The sequence below is a fragment of the Paramormyrops kingsleyae genome, chromosome 5 (genome assembly GCF_048594095.1).
Source record: "Paramormyrops kingsleyae isolate MSU_618 chromosome 5, PKINGS_0.4, whole genome shotgun sequence".
Taxonomy (NCBI): Eukaryota; Metazoa; Chordata; class Actinopteri; order Osteoglossiformes; family Mormyridae; genus Paramormyrops; species Paramormyrops kingsleyae.
In genome coordinates this window covers 5,416,495-5,439,416 of record NC_132801.1, presented here as the reverse complement: position 1 = coordinate 5,439,416, position 22,922 = coordinate 5,416,495, and the positions used below count along the sequence as shown (strand labels likewise).

At 50.2% G+C, this 22,922-nt stretch overlaps 1 protein-coding gene and 1 pseudogene across 2 annotated transcripts; one reads left to right on the top strand and one right to left on the bottom strand.

Annotated features, from left to right (window-relative positions):
• Positions 1 to 13,880: 13,880 nt before the first annotated feature.
• On the bottom strand, positions 13,881 to 16,541 carry LOC111860610 (solute carrier family 2, facilitated glucose transporter member 11 pseudogene; annotated as a pseudogene).
• A 94-nt stretch (positions 16,542 to 16,635) lies between these two features.
• Positions 16,636 to 22,844, top strand: LOC111860611 (RNA-binding protein with serine-rich domain 1-like). Of its 2 annotated transcripts, XM_023844453.2 has the most exons (8): positions 16,636 to 16,734; positions 17,406 to 17,555; positions 19,700 to 19,888; positions 20,305 to 20,407; positions 21,355 to 21,508; positions 21,886 to 22,027; positions 22,346 to 22,447; positions 22,553 to 22,844. In XM_023844453.2, coding segments are annotated over exons 1-8 (930 nt in total). In that variant the 5' UTR covers positions 16,636 to 16,732; the 3' UTR covers positions 22,641 to 22,844. The 2 variants fall into 2 exon arrangements, with proteins under 2 accessions (XP_023700221.1, XP_023700222.1); XM_023844454.2 differs by lacking the exon at positions 22,553 to 22,844 and having other exon boundaries at positions 22,346 to 22,451.
• Positions 22,845 to 22,922: the final 78 nt, after the last annotated feature.

Here is a 22,922-nt window from a genome sequence, read left to right as displayed (position 1 = left end):
TATAATGCATATCTGTACAGATGAGGAATTACAGCAGCTCTCACAAATGTCATTTAATGGGAGAGATAGGGGATACATTTTAAGCGGAGGTATTGAAAGCATATTTCTTGCGGTTTAGCATTTCCTCTGATGGCTTATAATGGTACAGATCTGTCCCTGTAGGGCCTAAAATCAATAAACCTGCAGTAGTAGAAATAATTCCTATTATGATTTTATTTATTGGCTTGGCAGGGATTCTCATCCGGAGTGTCGTACAATGACCAGCTGCCCGAAGCAGAACTTCTGTGAGATTGAAGGCGAGTCGGCTGATCTCCGTGCGTCACTCGCGGTTCCGGGGGCCGCGGACCAGGGGTGCCTAATTTGTTTACCAAAACAAAGGGTGGGCGGGGACCCTGGGCACATTTAATGGCTGGATGCCTGGTGCTGCAGGAGACAACGGGGAAGCCAAACTTCAGGATTTAGTTTGACGTTTGGGTTTTAAAAGGGGGACATTTTCAATATGGATCCCATTAAAAGAAGAAGCAAATAAATGCAGCAGAAAAGTAAGGAGCCCCCCCCCCGTGCCCCCATGCCCCCGTGCCCCACCCCCATTGTCCTTGCTACCTCGGTTCAGCAGTTTCTGATGCGATTTCAGACCTGGGCTGTTATTGGTCGTGTTCCAAATTTGTCCCACTGAGTAAGTTTTGTCCTTCTGCTCCTGCTGGATGTGTGATTATTTGTATTTATACACACATCTATATGACAAGGATATAGATGATTCGTTACACCCGGGGGGGGGGTGTGGGGGGGCTTTGAGATTAATATCACCTTCAGGTGACGCAGCTACTGCAAGCCCGTTCATTTGGAATGAAGATACCAGTCCTGCACGGTTGCCAGAGGGATTCTGAGCCGTTCCTCTTGCAGAACATTGGTCAGGTCACTAGGAACGTTTCCTGACTCTCTCCTCTGAAACACCCCAAAGTGTGGCTCAGTAATATTCAGATCTGGTGACTGTGCATGTCATGAGAGATGTTCAGCTTCACTTTCATCAAAGCTCTCTGCCACCAGTGATGTGTATTGGTGCATTATCATCCTGATACTTCACAGCACCTTCAGGGTACAATGTTTGAACCACTAGGTGAACATGGTTCTCCAGAATGGTTTGGTAGTCCTTGGCTGTGATGCGCCCATCTAGAACAAGTAGTGTACCTAGGGAATGCTATGATATTGCAGCCTAATTGCAGCCTAAACCATCACTGATCGACACCGCATACGCAATAGTCTGGGTGATAAGCCTTTTTGGGGCTTCTCCACACCGTAACTCTCCTGGATGTGTGAAAGACAGTGAAGGTGGACTCATCAGAGAACAATACATGTTTCGCATTATCCACAAGCCCAAGACTTGCACTGCTGCTACCATTGAAACCAATGTTTGGCATCGGTCCGAGGCACAAAAGGTTTGGCTGTAGCAGCCCGACCATGAATGTTGACCATGTGGAGCTCCGGACGAACAGGATTGGTGGAAACAGGAGAGTCAAGGTGTGCGTGTAATTCTGCAGTGAGTTGGGCAGCTGTGGTTTTATGTTTTTTGGGTACAATCCAGGTTAGTACCTGGGACGTCCCTGTCAGACAGCTTCCTCTTGTGTCCACAGTTACTCCTGTTAGATGTGGTCCATCCTTCAAGACTGTAAGCCCAAATTACCCTGTCCTGCTCACAGATGCTCCAGCGAGATGCGCACCGACAATCTGTCCTCTTATGTACTCTCATGCATCTCCCTTTGTGTTGTGTGGATTACAATATTGTATGTACAGCTGTGCTATTGCTCTGCTAATTCAACCTTCACACTCTGCTCTTACTGATAAAATGTGCAATCAGTGAAGACTGACCACCAGGCCGTGCATTTAGGTTGTGAAACCTCAAACCCAATTTCAGCTAGTGTTTCAGTTGGAAAGATTTCATAATTTAAAATAAGACTAACACTGTTTAATGTGCTGTTTCACAACTAAACATAACTAAAAAAATAATTGACCCATATAATAAAATGGTTTTCTCTGATATAGGACTGCAGCCTTTGTTTGTCCTCGCGCTCAGTAATGTGTGGATTCACAATGAGAGATAAGGAACATGCTTTTAATTCATCTTATCTATTGCATCTTTTTTAATGTATCAGTACATTAAATAGCAAAAGGTGCAGTTATAAACAGTTATAGTGAAACCCAAAAATATAGCGATTTGATTTTTGATTTTTTTTCAGTATCGTTCAGCCCTGAATAGATATCTGTTCACGTTTATTTTTTGGGAAGAAGAGGAGGTGAAATCTGCCAATATTGGGGAACACACCCCTCCCCCATCCCCCTATTTCCAATGCTCCTGGTGCATCTATGTCCCTCTGTCCTGCATGACTTTTCTGCTGATCTATGTCCCTCTGTCCCATATAACTCCACTGCTGATCTATGTCCCTCTGTCCCGCATGACTTCTCTGCTGATCTATGTCCCTCTGTCCCACATAACTCCACTGCTGATCTATGTCCCTCTGTCCCGCATGACTCCTCTGCTGATCTATGTCCCTCTGTCCCGCATGACTCCACTGCTGATCTATGTCCCTCTGTCCCGCATGACTCCACTGCTGATCTATGTCCCTCTGTCCCGCATGACTCCACTGCTGATCTATGTCCCTCTGTCCCGCATGACTCCTCTGCTGATCTATGTCCCTCTGTCCCGCATGACTCCTCTGCTGATCTATGTCCCTCTGTCCCGCATGACTCCGCTGCTGATCTATGTCCCTCTGTCCCGCATGACTCCGCTGCTGATCTATGTCCCTCTGTCCCGCATGACTCCGCTGCTGATCTATGTCCCTCTGTCCCGCATGACTCCACTGCTGATCTATGTCCCTCTGTCCCGCATGACTCCTATGCTGATCTATGTCCCTCTGTCCCGCATGACTCCTCTGCTGATCTATGTTCCTCTGTCCCGCATGACTCCTCTGCTGATCTATGTCCCTCTGTCCCATATAACTCCTCTGCTGATCTATGTCCCTCTGTCCCGCATGACTCCTCTGCTGATCTATGTCCCTCTGTCCCGCATGACTCCACTGCTGATCTATGTCCCTCTGTCCCACATAACTCCTCTGCTGATCTATGTTCCTCTGTCCCGCATGACTCCTCTGCTGATCTATGTCCCTCTGTCCTGTGTGCGTGGGATAGACTCCCTGTCCCTCTTGAACGTAACCAGGATACTCAGTAGGAAGACGGATGGGTGGAGTTGCCCAGTAATCGCAGTGACTCAGATCTCACCACTGGATGAGATGGTGCCATATCTCACATATGATGTGAGTGTCAGTCCAAAATGGATTGATATCATAATGGTGACACAGTTATTACTAAATAAATCATACTGCTCAGATAAAGCTTAACTTTGCTTTGAACTCTGGCAAACACGATGTTGGAGGTGCATAGCCTTGGTACCCAATGTGATGCTCCCAAAATCATCATTTACACAGCCTGTGAAATCTACTTTTTTTTAACACTGCATGCGAGGAATGGATCTGAGCTCAGTCACCTTTACTGGTGTATAGGAGGTATAGGCTAATGTGCGGAATGGAACATAGATATACAATTACTAGAGTGGTTGCACGTATCCCAACAGAGCTGTTCTGGGCACTAACAGTTTTTCTTAATTGGCACCTGTTTTTCCAGAGTTCTGGGATGTTCTGAAGAAAGTCCAGCTAGAAACAGAACGTGGGATGTATTCCTGACAGTGATTCTCCAAGCTGAGGTCCCTCACCGAATGGTGTCAACTCCACTGGCCACAGACAAGCAGCAAATGGGCCGCGACCTTGAGGCTGAGGTTGGAAACTGGACTATAAAGCGGGCAGGTCTATAAAAATCCTTCAAACTGGGACTAATGCTGCAGCAAGTGGAACTCAGTCTGCAGCAGGTAAGTGGGTAAAATACAAACTAGGGCAACAAATGGTCCCTGAACTGGACTCACGGCATGTAAGGGGAGAAGCAGCCGTAGACAAATGCGGCCAGCACTGTGTTTCTGAACAAGCCACAAACCGGGTTCATGCAGAACACCCCTCAAAACACACAGCCCGTCCACCGCTGGTTTCTGGTCGTTCCCAGTGTCTCGCGTTTCACCTTATTCTTGTGTACTGCTGTTTTGGAAACTTTGAACCTGAAAGGATCCTGCTGCTCAGCATAGCCTTCTGCCAGCAGAACCACGATTAAACCAGATTTTAAAAATGCAGATACTTCAAAAAATATGGAGTGGTCTCTTAATTTTTTCCAGAGCTGTAAAACCAGCTGGTGTTCTAAGATGATGTCACTCCTGGAAATGCATCCCTGTGGGGGGTGACATCACTGCCCATGAGCAGAAATCCTGACCAATCACGCACAACCCACTGCATATGCAGGAGACAGAAGGTAAAGAGGATTTTAAAATAAATTAAGTCCTAGAGGTCATGCCAAGTTGCTGTCCCAAGGACCCACCATAGCATCCAGCCACCAGAAGGGGGGGGGGGGGGTGACAGCGGGTCGCAACCTTCCAGATGTCCCCCACCCTCCCGCTGTCACCCCTGTCTCGCCACTTCCTGGATGGGGGGCTGGCAGGTCATTAGCCTTGGGCCCGTCCTGTCGCCACCATTGCAAGGGTTACGGCAGAGTCCTTTACAGGGAACTGGATGGAAGGTTAAACAGCTAATTATATAAAAGCATGTAGCAAAAGAGATGCCGAGTGGATTTAACTTTACCTCACACACACACACACACGCACACACACACAGAGGTGAAGTTACACCACACACACACCCAAACAAACAGAAATAAAGACATACACACTCAAGGACAGACATAAAAGTGTCTTTTACGATTTTGCGCACACACACATAAGCAGGAGTAAAGGAACACCACACACACACACACACACACACACACACATACACACACATACACACACACTCAGGCACTGTTCCATCCCCGTGTGGATGGTCCTGTCCAGCAGACAGCAGGAAGTGATGTCGTGACTCGCCCTGCCATCCACTGAGCTACTCCCCCGAGTCTCCCGCTGACTGCCACCGTCTGCCCTGCCACCCCCCCCCCTCACGTGTGTGCCCCCCCACCACCCAGCCGGCTTCACCCTTATTTGGTCACTGTGAACAGAAGCTGCTAACAATCCTGAAGTTTCACCATATCTGCACATGTTTGCTTGAGCATTAGTGTGATACGGATCTGTCTGTGTGACATATGTGTACCTTTATATAGAAATCATTCCACTTATAGAGCTCCCTCTATCTAGATACTCAATATTTATTAGTAGTTGCATAATTTCAAACTGAAATCAGGCTTATCAATGGGACTATAGCCAGTTCTTCCTGACACTGACCAAAGGGAGCAAATCAATCCTCCTCAAATCAAGTCTGTGACTCAGATCAGCTGTCCTTCAAATCAGATCTGTGACTCAAATCAGCTGTCCTTCAAATCAGGTCTGTGACTCAAATCAGCTGTCCTTCAAATCAGGTCTGTGACTGAAATCAAGAAATAGCTTTTTTCTAATGTCCTCTGTCACTCATTCATATGAGCAGGAATGGGTCATGCTGGTAGTGCATGGGGAGGACATTGTTTCATCTCCAGACAGGGAACTTAACCTAAACTGAGGAGTAAAGTGAGTAATCGGTTTGGAGCGTTATGTACAGACAGAGGTATCTGCTCAATTACACCCAATTACAGCCAATTACACCCAATTACAGCCAAACTCTCAGAAGCTGTGGAGGGGGGGGGGGCGGTGGTTTGGAAAGGGAATGACCCGGACGGGCAGTATGGATGCTTTGGGCCGGGAACAGGATAAGCTGAACTCCATCCACCCAGCCTACTAACGGTACCTCTGATGCTCCGGGGCATATCTGCTGCTCACAAACCCAAACAAACGTCTATTTCTGACAGACACATCCTGGAGGTCTGGCTGGTATCAGCACAGAAATAGGACACGATTCACAGTCATTTGCTTGCCATGAGCTCTGGGTCACGAACTGCACACAGACAGTCACCAGGAGGGCGTCAGAAGCATTGGCTTCTTGACAGAACGCCTCCTTCGTTTGCGAGAGCAGCTGAGAAAGACCGCCGTGAAATTTCTAAATCTCCGTCATCTCACCCCCGGCGAGCCTCCCGGGTCCAAGCGGTGCAGTGAGACCGCCGCGGTCGGGGCGAAGCGGCCACGTTTGGGCAGTTCGGTCACGGACGGCGGGGCAGAGAGGTCAGACCAGAGTGAGCCATCCACAGCGGACAGACAGAGCAGAGGACCTCTTAGCCGTGGGAGGGAATCTGGAGCCGGCGTTGTTTCGCAAACATGTCTGTCTGTGTGTCTGCATTTTCCCCATTTTATAATTAAGCTGAAGATTGGCACCATCCTTAAAACACTGTGAAACGGATTCAGAGTCATGTTACATGGACACTGGCACTGTTTACCACCACTCAGTCGGCCCCTGAGGTTTAGGGGCCTCCTGGTGTCCACAAGCATTCACTACACTGGGCAGTGGGAGGGGCCCCAAAGGGACGTTTTCTTTGAGTGGGGCCCCAGGAACAATAAACCCGGCCCTGTATATGGAGCATAAGGACCAGCACTGTGAGACAAGGATAACTTATCTATACCTTCGTTAAATCTCACCTGATGGTGAACGTTGGGGGCAGGGGTCATCACTGATTGGACGGCTGAGCCGAATAACAGACCTGCTGAAGTTTGCTTGAGGACTGCTGTGATGACCTTCTGTGAGGGTGACATTCTCACGCCAAAGCAAACAGGCGGAATTGCGGCTTCCCCCCCCAGCCGGGACACCTCCCCAAATCCCACCGGGATCTAACCGCTTAGTCCGGCAATAAGGGGAGACAAATTCTGAGCAGGCCCACTTCAGCGGGATGCCCTGCAGGTCGGCCCTGTACGGACCTTCTTGCACCTCCCCTGGCGGTGTGGCCCGCCTCCAGCAGCAGCATAAGCCAATCACTGCCTTCCTTTAATCTTCCCAATTACTACATCCAATGTGAGTTCTCCTGTAGGTGTAAGGAACACGACTAATTGAATCAACATCATTGCGTAATGGTGCTTAAAATTATTTCTTGGGGCAGCTGTGACTGATATTTTGAGCACAGTGAGCAGGTGACTCATTAGTTTCTTCACAGTTATTATTAATAAATACTAGGTTTATGCTAAGACCATTTCTACAACTTCAGCTGTCCTAGTTGCAGGATATGAATTTCATAAATGCATGTGTTGGCTTGCCGGCCGATACTGTGATCCATGCACCCAGCTTTCATTGCTTTCTTCAAATCCTCCCCTACTCCCATCCGCTCCTCCCTCCCTCGCTCTCTTTTTCTCCTCTGCACCTTTTTAATGCGATGTTCTCTCCATCTCGAGTAGAAGTGTGACCCTCTTTCTTCACATCCCTCAATCTCATCTGCACCGTAATATAGGCTCAAAGGACTCGTCTCCTTCTCTGTTCCTCCTCTCTGCTTCTTTCTTCACTTCTGCCGAAACCCTCGTTCCACCTGTGGACACTCCCCCCCTCCTCCCCCCACACCCACTCATCCGTGCGTGGGCTCAGTTGCGCTCTCTGATTTGAAGAGCTCACTTCCCCTCGTTTATCATCCGAGCCCATCCCCCTCTTCCTTGCTTCCACTCTCTCCCGCTTCCCTTTGTTGTCTTTCTTTGTCTGTGTTGTTTTACAGTCACTGTCATGTGCAGACTTTATCGAGCATACCTATCTCTCAGCCCCCCATAAGTCTTTATGCTTTTGCGTGTTTTTTTCATCTTTTTCTCGGTTGCAGGAGTGATGCTGTCCTCTTCGTATGGACAAGCCCTGGACACCTTGAAGCGTTTCTCTCAGTCCAGTTTTCATGGCGGATGACAGCGCCCCCTGGTGGAAAGAGCCATGCATGGTACATTCATTCTTTGGTAATTTTGTTCTTTTTTCATTCTTTTTCTTATAGCTGCTGATCGGTTTCCCACATAGAGATCCTAGACAAAGCTAAAGCCCCGCGCCTAGGTAATTTTCTTAGAAAAACCACCAGCAGGTTTAACAAGGCTGCAAGCTTATTATCCACAAATTTAGCGATTTGTGGGGCCATTACATTAAGCACACTCTTGATCCTGATGGGCTGTAAACAGATCACCTACGGCTCACATGCCCACAAAGCCCAGGCGCAGAGTAAATGACTTTACACACAAATGACACATCAGAACCATACAGACTAATGACTGACAGCCATCAGCGGGGGTGTCTTCCAGATCTGCACATTATCACCCCCCCTGTTGATAGCTGCTCAGTGAACTTCTGTGGAGGCTTTGAATCGACAGCATCTCTCTGCTCAGAGTGCAATTCATCAGTGGATCAGATTTTATTTGGCAAAGCTGACAAGCAATTTTGTCCCTAAATGCATTACAGTGATTCATGAAAGATTTTTTAAATGATAATCATCCATCCATCCATCCATCTTTTGGTACTTTTCCATTACACCAGGAACTGAACTTTGGGTAATAAAAATTCCACACGCTCCCTTTTGTATTAATTTTCAGTCAGGTACAAGTACCAACAGTATGGTACCTGGCACAATAAAAAGCGTCCTCTTTCAATAACACATGACTTAGGGTGGTGGGTGGTTCATTGGGTTAGGGTGCTGTGCTTGTGATCAGAAGGATACAGGTTCAAATCCCTGAGTGGTTTCACTGTAAGACCCACTAAATAAGGTACTTAACCCCAATTGCTCCAGAGTCTGGCAGAACATACTTTTTCAATTGTACATCACCTTGGATAAAAGATAAAATGTGAAACCCATCAGGCCCTGGAAAGCACACCAGCACAGGGATGTGATCCTGACCCCACCCGGCGTCAGAAGGTGACCCTCGGCTCTGCAGGCTTGCTCATCACCGTCGCGGCTCCTCACCAGACGACCTCGAAAAGGGTTCCACAGCAGCGGACGCTCGCTTTAGTCCAGCAAATCCTCAAATTAGCTGCTGACTTTTCTGCGCGCACCACAGATGGTACTGGGCTGATAGCTCCGCATAATGACCGTTATTCGTTATTTGGCCGCTCCCAAAGATTCATGGGAAATCCTCAGGGAGGCTTTGCTTATACTGTCCACCACACTCTGTGTGACGTCATGGGCTAATATTTTACACAAAATGCCTTGGTATTGCAATAAAAGTGAAAAAACAATCAGAATTAACTTTGAATAGGAACAGTGTTGTAGTGCATTAATTAAATAACTTTAGTGAAATATTGGCTGAAATTTCCCTATAACAGCCCTGCGATAATGACTGGAAATGCACCGCTGACTACACATTTCAGACTGGGAGCTTGTTACACGTGAAATCGGATTTAGATGTATCAAATTGAATGTGCAGCATAAACAGGCTGAAGGTGAGGTCACAGCCCCCGGGGGAACCTCGGAGCGGCAATGTGGTGATACCAGGCGAAGCCGCCAACCAGCAGGGCTTCCGCATCAGGCCCCCCGCAGCAGGCCGTCCACATCAGGCCGCCCGCAGCAGGCCCCCCGCAGCAGGCCGCCCCCAGCAGGCCCCCCGCATCAGGCCGTTCGCAGCAGGCCGTCTGCATCAGACCGTCCGCAGCAGGCCGTCCGCAGCAGGGCTTCCGCTGGAGTCACAGGGGCCACATGCTCCGCGGCCTGATGGGAGCAGACATCTCAATCAAAGCATCTCCTCTCCGTTAGTGGTGGACAGGGGAGGGTTTGCTGCTTTTTAGACCCCACACAAAAAGTCACTTCTCCCCCCCTCCCCTTATACTGTATATTTCAAAACCTAAATAAACAGTGACTGAGTCTTTAAAAGTTCTCCTAAATAATATGTTTATTTAATAATAAGTGTAGTGACTGTTTCTGGCCAACAGAGGGCCAAACCTTAGGGGCCCCACAGAAATGCATGGTTTGAGTGATGGTAGATACCACTGCAGGTGATGGAGCAGAAACACCAGTAGACTGGTAGCCAGAAATTGATATCACCCCCCCCCCCCCCCCCCACAGCCTTTATTTACAGTTATCTCTCACTCAGTAATCATCCCGCCTTATCCAAACACATTATTGTATTTTGACACAATAATGGCTCCTTATCTCTGCTTCACTCCTCAGGCAAGCAGAGTCACACTCAGCATCACCTCCCCCCCCCGTGTATTACTCCTCTTTTTCATTCGCTTGCGTCTCACGCAAATGCTGCGTGATGGGTCCTTTCTCATTCCGCGCCCCCGGCACGCCATCCCTTCAGTCGTGTGGAGTTCCTCCTCATTTTTTACCCGCCGACACGTCGCCGTTCCCTACATGCGGCTCTTCAGGGAGCTGTAGCGAGAAATTGAGGAGAGACTGTTGCATTCGAAAGGAAACGTCTTCATTAAGGAAACAAAACGATATTAAAAAGAATCTGTCATGGGTATCTGAACTACAGCCCATAATATTTTCCTGAGGTGAAGTTGCAGGACCGTGTGTGTGTGCATTACATTGTGGGGACATTTGTTTGTTGATAAAAGCCTGTTAATTTGACGCTGTGGGGACCAGTTTTTCAGCCCCCAAAAGGGAAAACTCAATTTTATAAAAATCTGTGTCTGCAATCAAAAAACTAAAAAGTCTCGTATTTTGCTTGGTTACTAATGGTTAAGGTTAGGGCTGGGTAGGGGTCAAGGGCGTCATTGTTGGGATTAGGATTATGCCCATAGAAATGAATGGAGAGTCCCCACAAAGACATGAATTCAAAAGTGTGTGTGTGTGTGTGTGTGTATTTGTAGGACGTCAAGACGAAGGCTGCTATGTAAACATGATGATGGTCAGGCTCAGCCCTGGACGCTTCTCAAACAGACTTCCTGAATCGACCCCGGATAGAGGCTTGCTCAGACCCAGCACTGGACTGCTCCCCAAAAGAGGCTCCAAAATTTCCCAGTCAAAAATCAGGGGTGACAGTACAGGGGGCTGCTTCAGGACCACACACTCCACCCAAGGTTCCTCTACGTCTAATTTGAACACGATTGCAGCATCTCACACTGTCTGCGGCTACACACCCTCCCTCCCCGGACGTGTGCTGTGGGCACATCCCCGTGTTTGTTACCCAGAGCGACCGGCTCAGTGGGCGCCCTCACCCAGGAGGGGTGACTGTGGCATGGCACCCCGCTATACCACCCTCCCTAAATTCATAGGTGCGAGAGTGAGAGTCTCTCTGGCATCAGTGGCAGGGACTCTTCGTTTAAATGAAGCCAAAAATAACCGAGGCAGACCGTGAACGGGGGGAGGGGGCAGGATAGCAGAGGTCGCGACCTTCAGAAATCCGTAACCGTATCAAGAGATGAAATGTGAAATTATGGCGCTCTCTCGAATTTCACTTCACATGGAAAGTGGTAGGTAGTTAGTTACGTAGGTAAAACTATCCAATACTAGCTTTCTGCCTGACAGTGTACAGTGTGTGTCTGCTGAGAAGATGGTGGCCAAAAGACTTTCTTTCTCAGCCTGGCAGCTCGTAGCTCCTGCTCACATCACACAGCCCGATGATAACGGCCCTGATTAACATGCCCATCACAGATAATGTGGCGGCAGTGGAATGAGGCGACGGGCACTGGATGCCAAAGGAGGGTCACCAAGACAGAATCCATCAAAATCTCATCTTCATCTGCCAGTCTGACCCACTGTTTGCAATCCGTGAGTGTGTGTGTGTGTGTCTGTGTGTGTAAACCTGGGCACTGCGGGCGAGGACAACGTCCAGGTGGCCAGGTGTAGCACCACAGTCACATGACCACGGCACACACAACAACTGTGCCATAGAGGAGGCTGGCAGTGTGACCTTGACGCAGTGAACCCAATGGACCGGATCATTGCCATGCTCCAGGGGAGTTTTGGTGGATTGTACCACTGAGAGTCTATGCGGGGGTGCCCCAATGTCTGTGTTGTGAAATTATCATTGGCACCAATTAAGTGGAAAAAGTCATAATCCTGATTCATAGCCTCTGAACTTCTCAGAAAAAAAGTGTGTGTGGGAGGGAAGCTATTGAGTCTGTGGGTGGCAGTATAAGCAGATTACCCTGGTTTATGATTCCCCAGCTACCCCTATCCTATGGCTGTCACGCTCCCTAATCTGCAAATGTAATGCTTTCATTTTTACACATTTACACAAAGCCATCCACAGACCTCACAGCTTTATCCTGTCTATGCTGAAACTGTAAACCGCCGACCACAACCTGAGCTCCTTAACCACTTCGCCACCCGGTGGTCCCCTTAGACATCGCTTACCATGAGGATTTTGTCAGAATATAGGTCTTCTTTTATAAACAATAAATATAGCATTTCTCCAGGTACACCAGATTCTTTCAGGTTCTCTTTCAAGCTTTGTGTGTGTGTGTGGGGGGGGGGGGGGCTGCTGATCGAGAGGCTGGGTCGGCACCCCCTACTGGTGGGAGGCTATGTCCTCATGGCTGGCTGGGCTGTGCCAGAGGAGAGGCACACGGTCACAATTCCACAGCCTGCTGCTGACTATCTAACCCCATAAGAAAGAAATAAGCAAAGAGAAATGGAAGCTTGCTAAACCATTCCAGCAGGTTATGTCATTGTCTGCAGCTGTACCACCTGCAGGTCAGACTAGGTAATCCTTCTGAAGCTAAGCAGCTTTGGGCCTGACCAGCGACCAGCTAGGAAAGCTGGGCTGCTGCTGGAAGGAGTTGGTGTGGCCAGCAGGGGAGCCCATCCAGTGGTCTGTGTGGATCCCAATGCCCCAGTGCAGTGACAGGGACACTGTGGCCAGCAGGGGAGCCCATCCTGTTGTCTGTGTGGATCCCAATGCCCCAGTGCAGTGACGGGGACACTGTGCTATAAAAATGGTGCCGTCATTAGGATGAGACGTAAAACCGAGGTCCTGACACTCTGAGGTAATTAAAGATCCCTGGGCATCTTTCGAAAGAGTAGCGGTGGCACCCTGATGTCCTGGCTGAAATGACCCACTGTGGCCCTTTCACATCTGGCTTCCTCATCATCTGCTGTACCTAACTGGTACAATTCTCTCTTGCACCTTAGTTACTGTGAGGTGAGCATCATCCAGTGGGGGGCAACACAAGAGTGGCTCCTCATTGGGTGTTTTGAAAAGCGTTATATAAATGTACCATTAAGTCATGCATTCACCACCTGGGGCAGGCTGAAATTAGACAGGGGGAGGAAAGGGGAGCAACACAGCATGAGGCAGGATTCAAACCCACAACCCAGGAGGGGGCAAGGCAGGTTTTGGGTAGAGATACAGGCCAATAGCTCTGATTTTCTCAGTCTGGACCCACCTGTAGTGATTTAATTACCAGGTGAGGGATTCACCATTACGCACATCAGAAAGTCCTCAGAGCTCTACTGAGTTTTATTTTCATGCTGATTTTCAGCAAAGTCACACCAGGACTGGAGGGCCTGACGTAGACGGCCAGAGCTCAAACAACACGTTCATTTCGCATTCAGGACTTTTATTTGGATTCTCTGTCATGCAGGGCTGCCTTACAGAGCAGCCGGGAGTTACCTCTGCAGGCTGAGAGCTCAGGATCGCGATCGGGCGAGTGACAGTCAGTGACAGTCAGTGTCAGCAATGTCGGACAAGATCACAAAAAAGCAAACAGCTACCTTCTTGCGATTAAACCTGCGTACAAAATAGCACCATGATCCGAAAGAAAATGGCCGTGTAACTGATCTGTACATATGAATCTCACCATGCATAGGAAGGAAGTGCGTGGTGTTATATTAAAGCCACAACACTGCATAGATTTCTGGTAGTGTGTTCTTATCATATAAAAAACACCCAAAGATATGTTTCACAAGTGTGGCCAGCTCATTCATTTGATGATGATTTCATGAATGTTATAAAGACAAGCTTCTTCCCAGTGTTGAAGACACCCCCCCCCCCCCCACCCCGGATAAATCAGGGTATAGGCCTAAATACTCCATGACATCATCACCGTTAAACACCATGCCGAGTACAATCTTTGCACAAGTACACACTTAATAAGCGGGCAAACTTTGGTTTGACTGCGATCGTAAACATCATGCTATGCTTTACAGGCACTGCAGGAAGTAATGAATTCCTACAGACAGCTGTTCAAACCATAGCAAAAAGAGATTAAGAGATACACCTACATTCAGTTACATGAGCACACTTACTCTAATCTATTACATCATAATATTGCAACAAGCCACGTTGATATAAACTTAATACCCATTTTTCAAGCCAACTTGGAGCTCCAACATATGACTTTCAATGGGGAGGTACAGTATACATGGAAGAAAGAAGATAAAGGAACATTTGTGAAGGTATATCAACACATCTCCCAGGAGCGAAATGGCCCGTACCATTGAGAGCTGAGGCAGGGTCCACTACAGGCTCAGCATCAACTTGGAACCCCAGGGAAGCACACGGCACAAGGCAGGGGGCACCCAGGACTCCTGTCCACTAGAGGGCGCAAATATTGTGAATAAATATCCAGAGTTGTATTGATAAGAGCTTCGCATTCCTGATCACGCACCTCGGATGATTGTCTGAGCGGCTCCCTCTGCTGGTCAAACATATATTAGCAGCCTGGATAGAGTTTGGATTACTGGCCTGAGAACATGGAGGATATTTAACTGCTGTGTTTATTCCTGAGGGGAGGTAGCTTCCCTCCCGGACCTGAGATTGAGCTTGTCGAACTCGTCTGTGATCTCACGCAGGCTTTTCCCCTTGGTCTCGGGCAGCATGACAGCCACATACAGTGAGGATAGCAGGCAGATGGTACCGAAGGGGACGAAGCAGAACGAGCCCAATCCGCTTACCAGGAAGGGGAAGATCATGCCCACCAGGAACAGGTTGAGCCACATGAGGGCGCCGGAGATCATGTACGCCGACGGCCGGGCCGTCTGGCCGAAGACCTCAGCGGGCAAGATCATAGTCACCCCTGCCGGACCCATGCCAAAGCTGAGGATGTAGGCAAAGACGCAGGCCATGCTCAAGTAGGGCATCCCGGGCACAGTGCCCTGGAGCGTCAGGGCTACGGTGAAGACGGCGGCCCAGCCGGCCATGAAGGTGTAGCCTCCCACCAGCAGGGGGCGCCGTCCCAGTCTCTCAATCAGCAGGCTGCTAGCAATCGAGGAGAGCAGCTCACAAGCGCCCGTGCCGATGGTCACGTATTGGATGTGGCTGGCAGCCACACCCACCTCCTGGAACACGTAGAAGGCATAGAAGTAGATGCAGTCGTTGCCGCAAAGCTGTATGGCGCTGCTGGTGGTCATGACGGAGAACAGCTGCCGGCGCAGGCCACGGCGCGAGAGCAGCTCGCAGGGCCGCAGGGCCCTCGCATCCTCCCCGGCCATCGCCTGCTCCTGCAGCATCTCCTCCAGCTCGCTGTCCTGCACGGGCCTCCCACGGAGCCGCCGCAAGGCCAGCACACAGGCCTCGCGGTCGCCGCGGTCGATCAGCAAGTAGCGCGGGCTCTCGGGGAACCAGGGCAGCGTCAGCAGCTGCAGCAGGCCAGGGATGGCATTGCTGGCCAGAAGGTACGACCACCGGGGCTCAGAGCCCAGCACATCAGTGAGACCCGCCACCTGGCCCAGAACCACGCCCAGTGCAGTGAAGACAGCGGAGGACAGCGACACAACGCCGCGCAGCCTCATGGGGGCGCTCTCACTGAAGTACATGGGCTGCACGCTCATGCTGACACCCGAGTTGACGCCCACCAGGAAACGAGCCAGGACAAGCATCTCGAAGGAGCCAGCAGCCTGACAGCTGAGCACCAGGGCGGCGCTGGCGAGCAGGAAGATATTGTTCGCCAGCAGGGCCCGCTTCCTGCCCAGGAATACGGCCATGGGGCCCCCTGCAAGGGCCCCTGTCAGGCCGCCAAGTGAGAATGCGGACACCACCAGGGTCCACACAAGCGTCACCTGGTAGAAGTCAAGCTGCACATCCCAGCGTTCCTGGCACGTCTCATTGATGAACCTCTGGATGAAAGCCGTGGGCGCGTTGATGATGGCGATATTGTAGCCGTACTGCAGGGTACCGCCGATCGCAGCTGAGCACACCATCAGGACCAGAGTCCTGGCATGACCCTTCTCCTCCTCCTCGACCATGATGGCTTGTGGAGCACACGTTAAGTGGATCCATTCATCTGGGTTCCACCATGACTCATCTGTTTAGCCATCGGACTGAAGTAGGTACTTTACAGAGTAGTTTTTATCAGTCTGTTTAGTCCGTACCGATGTCCAGAAAACGAAAAACTGCAGAGTGAAGGGCTCCAGAAACTGTAGATACCGTATGAATTTAGCAGCAACATCTTACATATAAATACAGAACGAAAATAAGTTTTTGCTTCACTCCGTCAGATTGACATGCCCCCTCCCCGCCCCCCCATGCTGCCGTAAGATCAAAAATGATCATGAATCAAGCGGTCAAGATGTTACCTAACCGGCGTCTTTAACACATGAGCGACCCTGCGGCTACATAACTGTAGAGACTTTATATAGTGAGACTTCATATTATCCACAGAAATAAATCAAACGCTTCCCGTAACAGCATACTTAGCGAGGTGGTCACCTAAGGTGTAGCGAGAAATCGGTGACTCTTCTGTTTTTCTCCCCACCCCCCGTCCCAGGACGCAGACCCCGGAACACCTGCCCCACTGTGTGACAGCAAAGGGCGGCGTGCCACTGCGTCATCGCCGACGCGACGTTCCTCTGCGTCATCAATCCGCGACGTTAAGGGAGGCCTCTAACATAATCGGCCAAAATGTAAGTTTGCCGTGCAATCTGCGAAAATCCCAACTCGAAGTGCGGTTTAATTGCAAAACGTGGAAAAAAAAACCTTGCGTTTTATGAAACGGTGGCTTGGCATACATCGATATCACTTTAAATGGTTTCGCCGATCGGGTTGCTTTCCGCGGAAAATTTGAAGCACCTAGCTTGTGCAGAGCGATTGGAAAATAGCAATACGCACAATTAAAAGATATGATTTCAAGCAAATTCAAATACACCTTCGGGGCCGCTGTGTTACCTAACGCGCAGACATTGGCAGAGGTTACCTGCGCCAGCTTTGGACACAAGCTACAGATGTGATATAGCATACATACGACATTATAAAGCTTGTTGGTGTATATAGGACATGTAGCGTAACCTACTTCGCGGTCTAAGTAATTGCGTATATGTTGTTGCTCCTATGTCCTGACAGCCAGTATATGTATGGTATACTGAGCAATGCTGTTTCCAAAATAAAAGTTCTTCACAATAGCAGTTGCGTGATGTATTTATGTCAAATTCTGCTGTGTATGGGTTTTTAAACTAAAGTTTTAAAAGCTTGATGCACATAAACTCATTCCTGAACTCAAACATAACCTGGCTGACGGATGTTCGGTGGGGGGGGGGGGGTTCATAGTTGCTTCATCTGCAGCTTATGTTCATTTCAGGGCGCCTTCCCCAACAAAGAGGAAAGACCGCTCCGAGGACAAGGCGAAAGATCGGGGAAAGGACAAGACGGGCACCAAAGAGGGCGCGGACAAGGAGAGGAGCCGGGAGAAGGGCCGTAAGCGCCGCAGCGCCTCTACGGGCAGCAGCAGGTACGGCAGCGGCCAGGAGGTCGGTCTTCTTTAAGGCCCCGTATGCAGCTTGAGTGGCATTATTCACTCACAGCAGCGCAATACAAGTACATGACAAGACAGTGCGATATAAAAATAAAAATTTACATGCTTGTGAGTCCAGTTTTAAATGTCTACACTGAGCAGCAGTAAGTGGTATAGATTTGAAGGAGTGTGTCACTGGAACACTTACACTAATTCGTTAAAAATACAGAATTTCCTTGGGCATGTTTTTGCCTTCATGGTCTCGTGGTTTTAGTTTAGTCTGGGCCAAATCAGAAGAAAATTTACAGAAAATAAATCACTGTTTCTGATCCTTCAGTCAAAGAGTGAAAATTTATTTACTTAACCAGGCACAGAAATCTTGAAATCACTGCATCACATTTGGCTCTTGTTTTACCCAACATGGCTGGTGATGGAGCGTTTGCACCAGGTGCTGAAGGTGATGGTGAAGGGCTCTCCATTAGGGTACTGCTACTGGTTGGGAACCGCTTTGCACTTTATTCTTACTTAAATCAGGAATCTTCATAATGATGGCAGAAACAGATACTTAGTGATGTATCTTGGGTCTTTTTCCCTGTACAAAACAAGTCGATGCCTTTTTTCGTTGCAGTGATTGTGATGGTTGTGATTAATTTGATTTAGGGATTAGTGTGATTACCGTGATTTTTTGTAATTAGTGTCATTTGGGAATCATTGTGATTATTTGTATGCTCGTCTGCAGGTAGTCTCTCTGAGTAATTTAACGTGCAAGGCCTTTGATAAGAGTGATCTGTGTACAAGGACAGCATTTGTGTTATAATTAGCGTAGCACCGTCTGTCTCCAAAAGAGGGCGTTTGCAGCACCAGATGGGGAGCTGCCAACCAGGAAACCAAGAAGGGGGGTGCCCACATCTCCCATGACTGCATGCTCATGGCGGTCTGCACCTCTGAAGTCACAGGGGAAACAAGAAGGGGGGTGCCCACATCTCCCATGACTGCATGCTCATGGTGGTCTGTACCTCTGAAGTCACAGGGGAAACAAGAAGGGGGGTGCCCACATCTCCCATGACTGCATGCTCATGGCGGTCTGCACCTCTGAAGTCACAGGGGAAACAAGAAGGGGGGTGCCCACATCTCCCATGACTGCATGCTCATGGTGGTCTGCACCTCTGAAGTCACAGGGGAAACAAGAAGCAAGCGATGATTTTCCCACCTTTTCTTTCTATGCTAATCCTTGGCAACAGAGCCGGTTGACTTTTCCGGGAGACACCTGCAAGACCTCATTACTGGCAAAGTTACCATGGAAACGTTCACACCTGTTTTTACGTGGGATTTCAGAACCAGTTGTACTGCACAGTGGTAGGTGGAGACCCAGGTTCCAGTTTGAGGGAAAGGACTTTTCTCAGGAGACAAAAAGCTGAGGGAGATGTGTTACACGGAGATCCCTGAGGCGGTGGAGATGAAAGACTCCAAAACCAACCCCCCCCCCCCCCCCCCACCAGCAGAGGAGAGGGCAGGCTGACCGCGGAGTGGCGGCACAGACCATCTGTGAGTGCGGCATGTGCCTTTGTCGCAGAGGACAGCATCCACCTGTCAGGCGGCACGATGCAAGAAGCCTATTTACTGCGGTTATTTTTAGTGCTCGTCGCCGCAGCTTGAAAATGTCTGCTTTTGTGGACACCCCCGTTTTCTTCTGAATGGACTTTCCCGCTGCAAACCGGTCCCCGCTGTCAGTGCGCTTGGAACTTTCCGCTCGGTCAAGATGTAACCAAGACACCGCAAAAGGGTACCTTTCCCCCCAGTTTTGCTTATCTATCTGAGAAGGTTTAATAGGTCAGGTTTTCTTGCATAACTCCAGCTCTGAGCTTTGTGGGAAACATACATGCCCTGTGGTGTTAAGGAGCCGGGTATACGTTGCAAAATAAGATATTTTTAAGGAATGCTGGCAACTAGCAGGTAGCCTTCTAATTAAGGATCTGGTTTAGTTTCTGGTGTGTGGTTCAGGTCCTTCAGGTAGTGATTGGGCAGCTCCCAGAACCTCAGACCTCAAGCCCAGGCAGAGCATTTCCAATCGCTACCACCAGGGGGCGAGGGAGGGCAGTCCCCAGAGTAACGGACCTCTGGCTGCCCCATGTCCCCCTCAGGTCCCGCTCCAGTTCCAGCTCCAGCAGCAGCTCGGGCTCCAGCTCGGGCTCCTCCAGCGGCTCCAGCTCCTCCTCGGCATCCAGCCGCTCCGGTTCCTCCAGCTCACGCTCCTCCAGCTCCTCCAGTTCCTCGGGGTCACCCAGCCCCAGCCGGCATCGCCACGACAACCGCCGCCGCTCTCGGTCCAAGTATGTGTTGAATCGGGTTGGGGGTTGACATATTAGGAGAGGAGCAGTACAGTGCCATGGTAACTTGGCTAGGCTCAGTTCAGATGCACAGCGCCCTCTGCCTGTGTGGTGATGGTAGTGTGGGATTATGGGGGACCCCCAGTGGGGTTTCACTGAGGTTTTAATTGCTTACATACAAATATAAAAAACAAAGTATGGCCAGATTTCTATGAACTTTTATCAGTCATTGCATCATACTTTTGCCATTATGGTACCATATCTGGCCACGGATGCATTCCTACCCCCTAGACACCACCGAAATTTGGGGGGGTCGGACATAGAGGTGCTATTACATGATGACTGATGGGAAAGAACTGGATTGGCTTTCTCTGTGGGAAGAGGACTGGATTGACACTTTCATCCATGCCATCATCCAGGTCCAAGTCCCTGAAGAAGGACGACAAGGAGCGCCGGAGAAGGAGCCCCAGCCCCAGGCCCACGAAGGTGCACCTGGGCCGCCTCACCAGGAACGTCATCAAGGTGAGGGACGGCCTAACAACAAACGTGTCACTGGACCAGCCACGTGTGGCTCACAGTCACTGGCTGACTGGACTGTCCGTCACTGGAGAACCCGCCCTCTGACCTGGGAGGGAAAATAAAGGGAGGGGGCATGGCAGAGAGCTGTGTCTTAAGTCTTATTTGGAGACTGCTAGATTAGCATTCCCCACATATGACTTAAGAATCAGCTGTTTGTTAAAAGCAGAGTCCTGGGGCAAAGCAGGGCACACCGTCCAGCGCGAGACGGGTTCGAGTCCTGGGGCAAAGCAGGGCACACCGTCCAGCGCGAGACGGGTTCGAGTCCTGGGGCAAAGCAGGGTACACCATCCAGCGCGAGCCGGGTTCGAGTCCTGGGGCAAAGCAGGGCACACCGTCCAGCGCGAGACGGGTTCGAGTCCTGGGGCAAAGCAGGGTACACCATCCAGCGCGAGCCGGGTTCGAGTCCTGGGGCAAAGCAGGGCATACCGTCCAGCCCGAGCCGGGTTCGAGTCCTGGGGCAAAGCAGGGCACACCGTCCAGCGCGAGCCGGGTTCGAGTCCTGGGGCAAAGCAGGGCACACCGTCCAGCGTGTGCCGGGTTCGAGTCCTGGGGCAAAGCAGGGCACACAATCCAGCGCAAGCCGGGTTCGAGTCCTGGGGCATAGCAGGGCACACCATCCAGCACGAGCCGGGTTCGATGTTCCCCACGGTGAGAGGAGTCCCAGGGAGCCCGGATTGGAATGAGTTCCTTCCGGGGTGACTACCTTCAGGGCTCCTCCCTCGTCGCCATGGTGGGACGGGTGGGACTGATTGGATGATTGGAGGCGGGGGGGCTTAAAGGGGAACAGACGGTAGAACAGTGCAGGGCCACACAGATGCTGATTACGAACGGGCTCCGAAACCTGCCGTCCTGACATGAGGGCCGTCGCCCGCCTGTTTCGCCATTTGCAGGAGCACATCCAGGAGATCTTCTCCACCTACGGGAAGATCAAGATGATCGACATGCCTGTCGACAGGCTGCACCCGCACCTGTCCAAGGGCTACGCCTACGTGGAGTTTGAGACGGCAGACGAGGCGGAGAAGGCCCTGAAACACATGGACGGGGGTAGGCGGGGTCTGGGGGGGTGCTGCCATGGTCTTGGGTCGTTTACCGTTATCGTTAACAAACTTATGGAGCTTAACTAGCTTAATGAGCTTAGGCAGGTCAGGACTTAACAGAACTAGTGCTGAGTGACCAGGAGGTTTGTGCGGAGACCCTGTCCATACGTTATCATCTCCCCGCTTCCAAACCAAAGTGAATCGGGCTACAAGAAGATGCTGGTGTGAAGAAACGTTCCCTGCGTTTTGCTGGGCCTCAAAGGTGGAGAGTTCATGTCCAGAAAGTACAAACCCAGACCAAGATTTTGTTTTAACTTCTGGACCTGAACTTTGCACCTCTGCTGGGCCTGTCGCTGATCCACGCATATGTCTGTGTGCCCGCAGGTCAGATTGACGGCCAGGAGATCACAGCCACTGCTGTCCTGGCTCCCAGGGTGCGTCCCATCCCCCGGCGGCTAACTCCCCCACGCAGAATGCCCCCGCCGCCCCCCATGTGGCGCAGGACCCCACCGCGCATGAGGAGAAGGTCGGTTGCATACCTTTCCTGCAGCTCTGTGCTGAAATTTCCATGTCTAATTGACTTTATTAAAAACATATCAGGGCACATGGGACTTGAACCAACAATGTTATTGTTGTGGGCCCAGCTCTTTAACCATTAAGCTGCTTGGGTTTGGACCTTATAACCTCTTAGTTTCACTCCACACTGTGTGGAGCTATCATATGAACAACTTCCTGGGATTTGAACCAATACCATCTTAATGCCAGGTCCATTTGTCTCGAGCCACTGTAGTTAAATCTCTCTGCCTCTTCAGAGGTGTGTTAGACACGGTGTCCTCTCCCTCAGGTCCCGGTCCCCACGGCGACGCTCACCAGTACGTCGCCGTTCGCGATCCCGCTCTCCCGCCCGTCGGCGCCATCGCTCGCGCTCCAGCTCCAACTCTTCACGGTAGAGCTCCCGCCAACGTGCCCCCTCTCGCCTACCCCGCACCCCTCCCCCCACCTCCCTGTTCTAGTGTCCCCCCCCCACATCACGTGCCCCGCCTCTCTGCAGCAAAGAGCGCAAGAAGCGTAAGCCCTGGTCTGACACGCGACACGGATCGTCTCCGGGAAGCTCTAAAGAAGACGGGCTCCTTCGGTGAAAGTCGCTATAACGGACAGCTTGGTTGAGCTTTGTAGGTTTGCTTGTTTGTTTTTATTTTTTGGTCCTTAATTTTAGTTAATTTTTTTTTGGACCAATCCTTCATTCATTGTACATACAAAAGGTGTGTGGAGACATGTAAAATGAAAAAAAAATTTAGTTAACTGCATTGCTTTTGGTTCTGAAATAAACTTGCTGAACCTTGCATGCGATTGGTGTCCCTTATTGCTGAACTGGTTTTACATTTTGTGACAGAAACCTTTTCTTGTCCAATGTATACTTT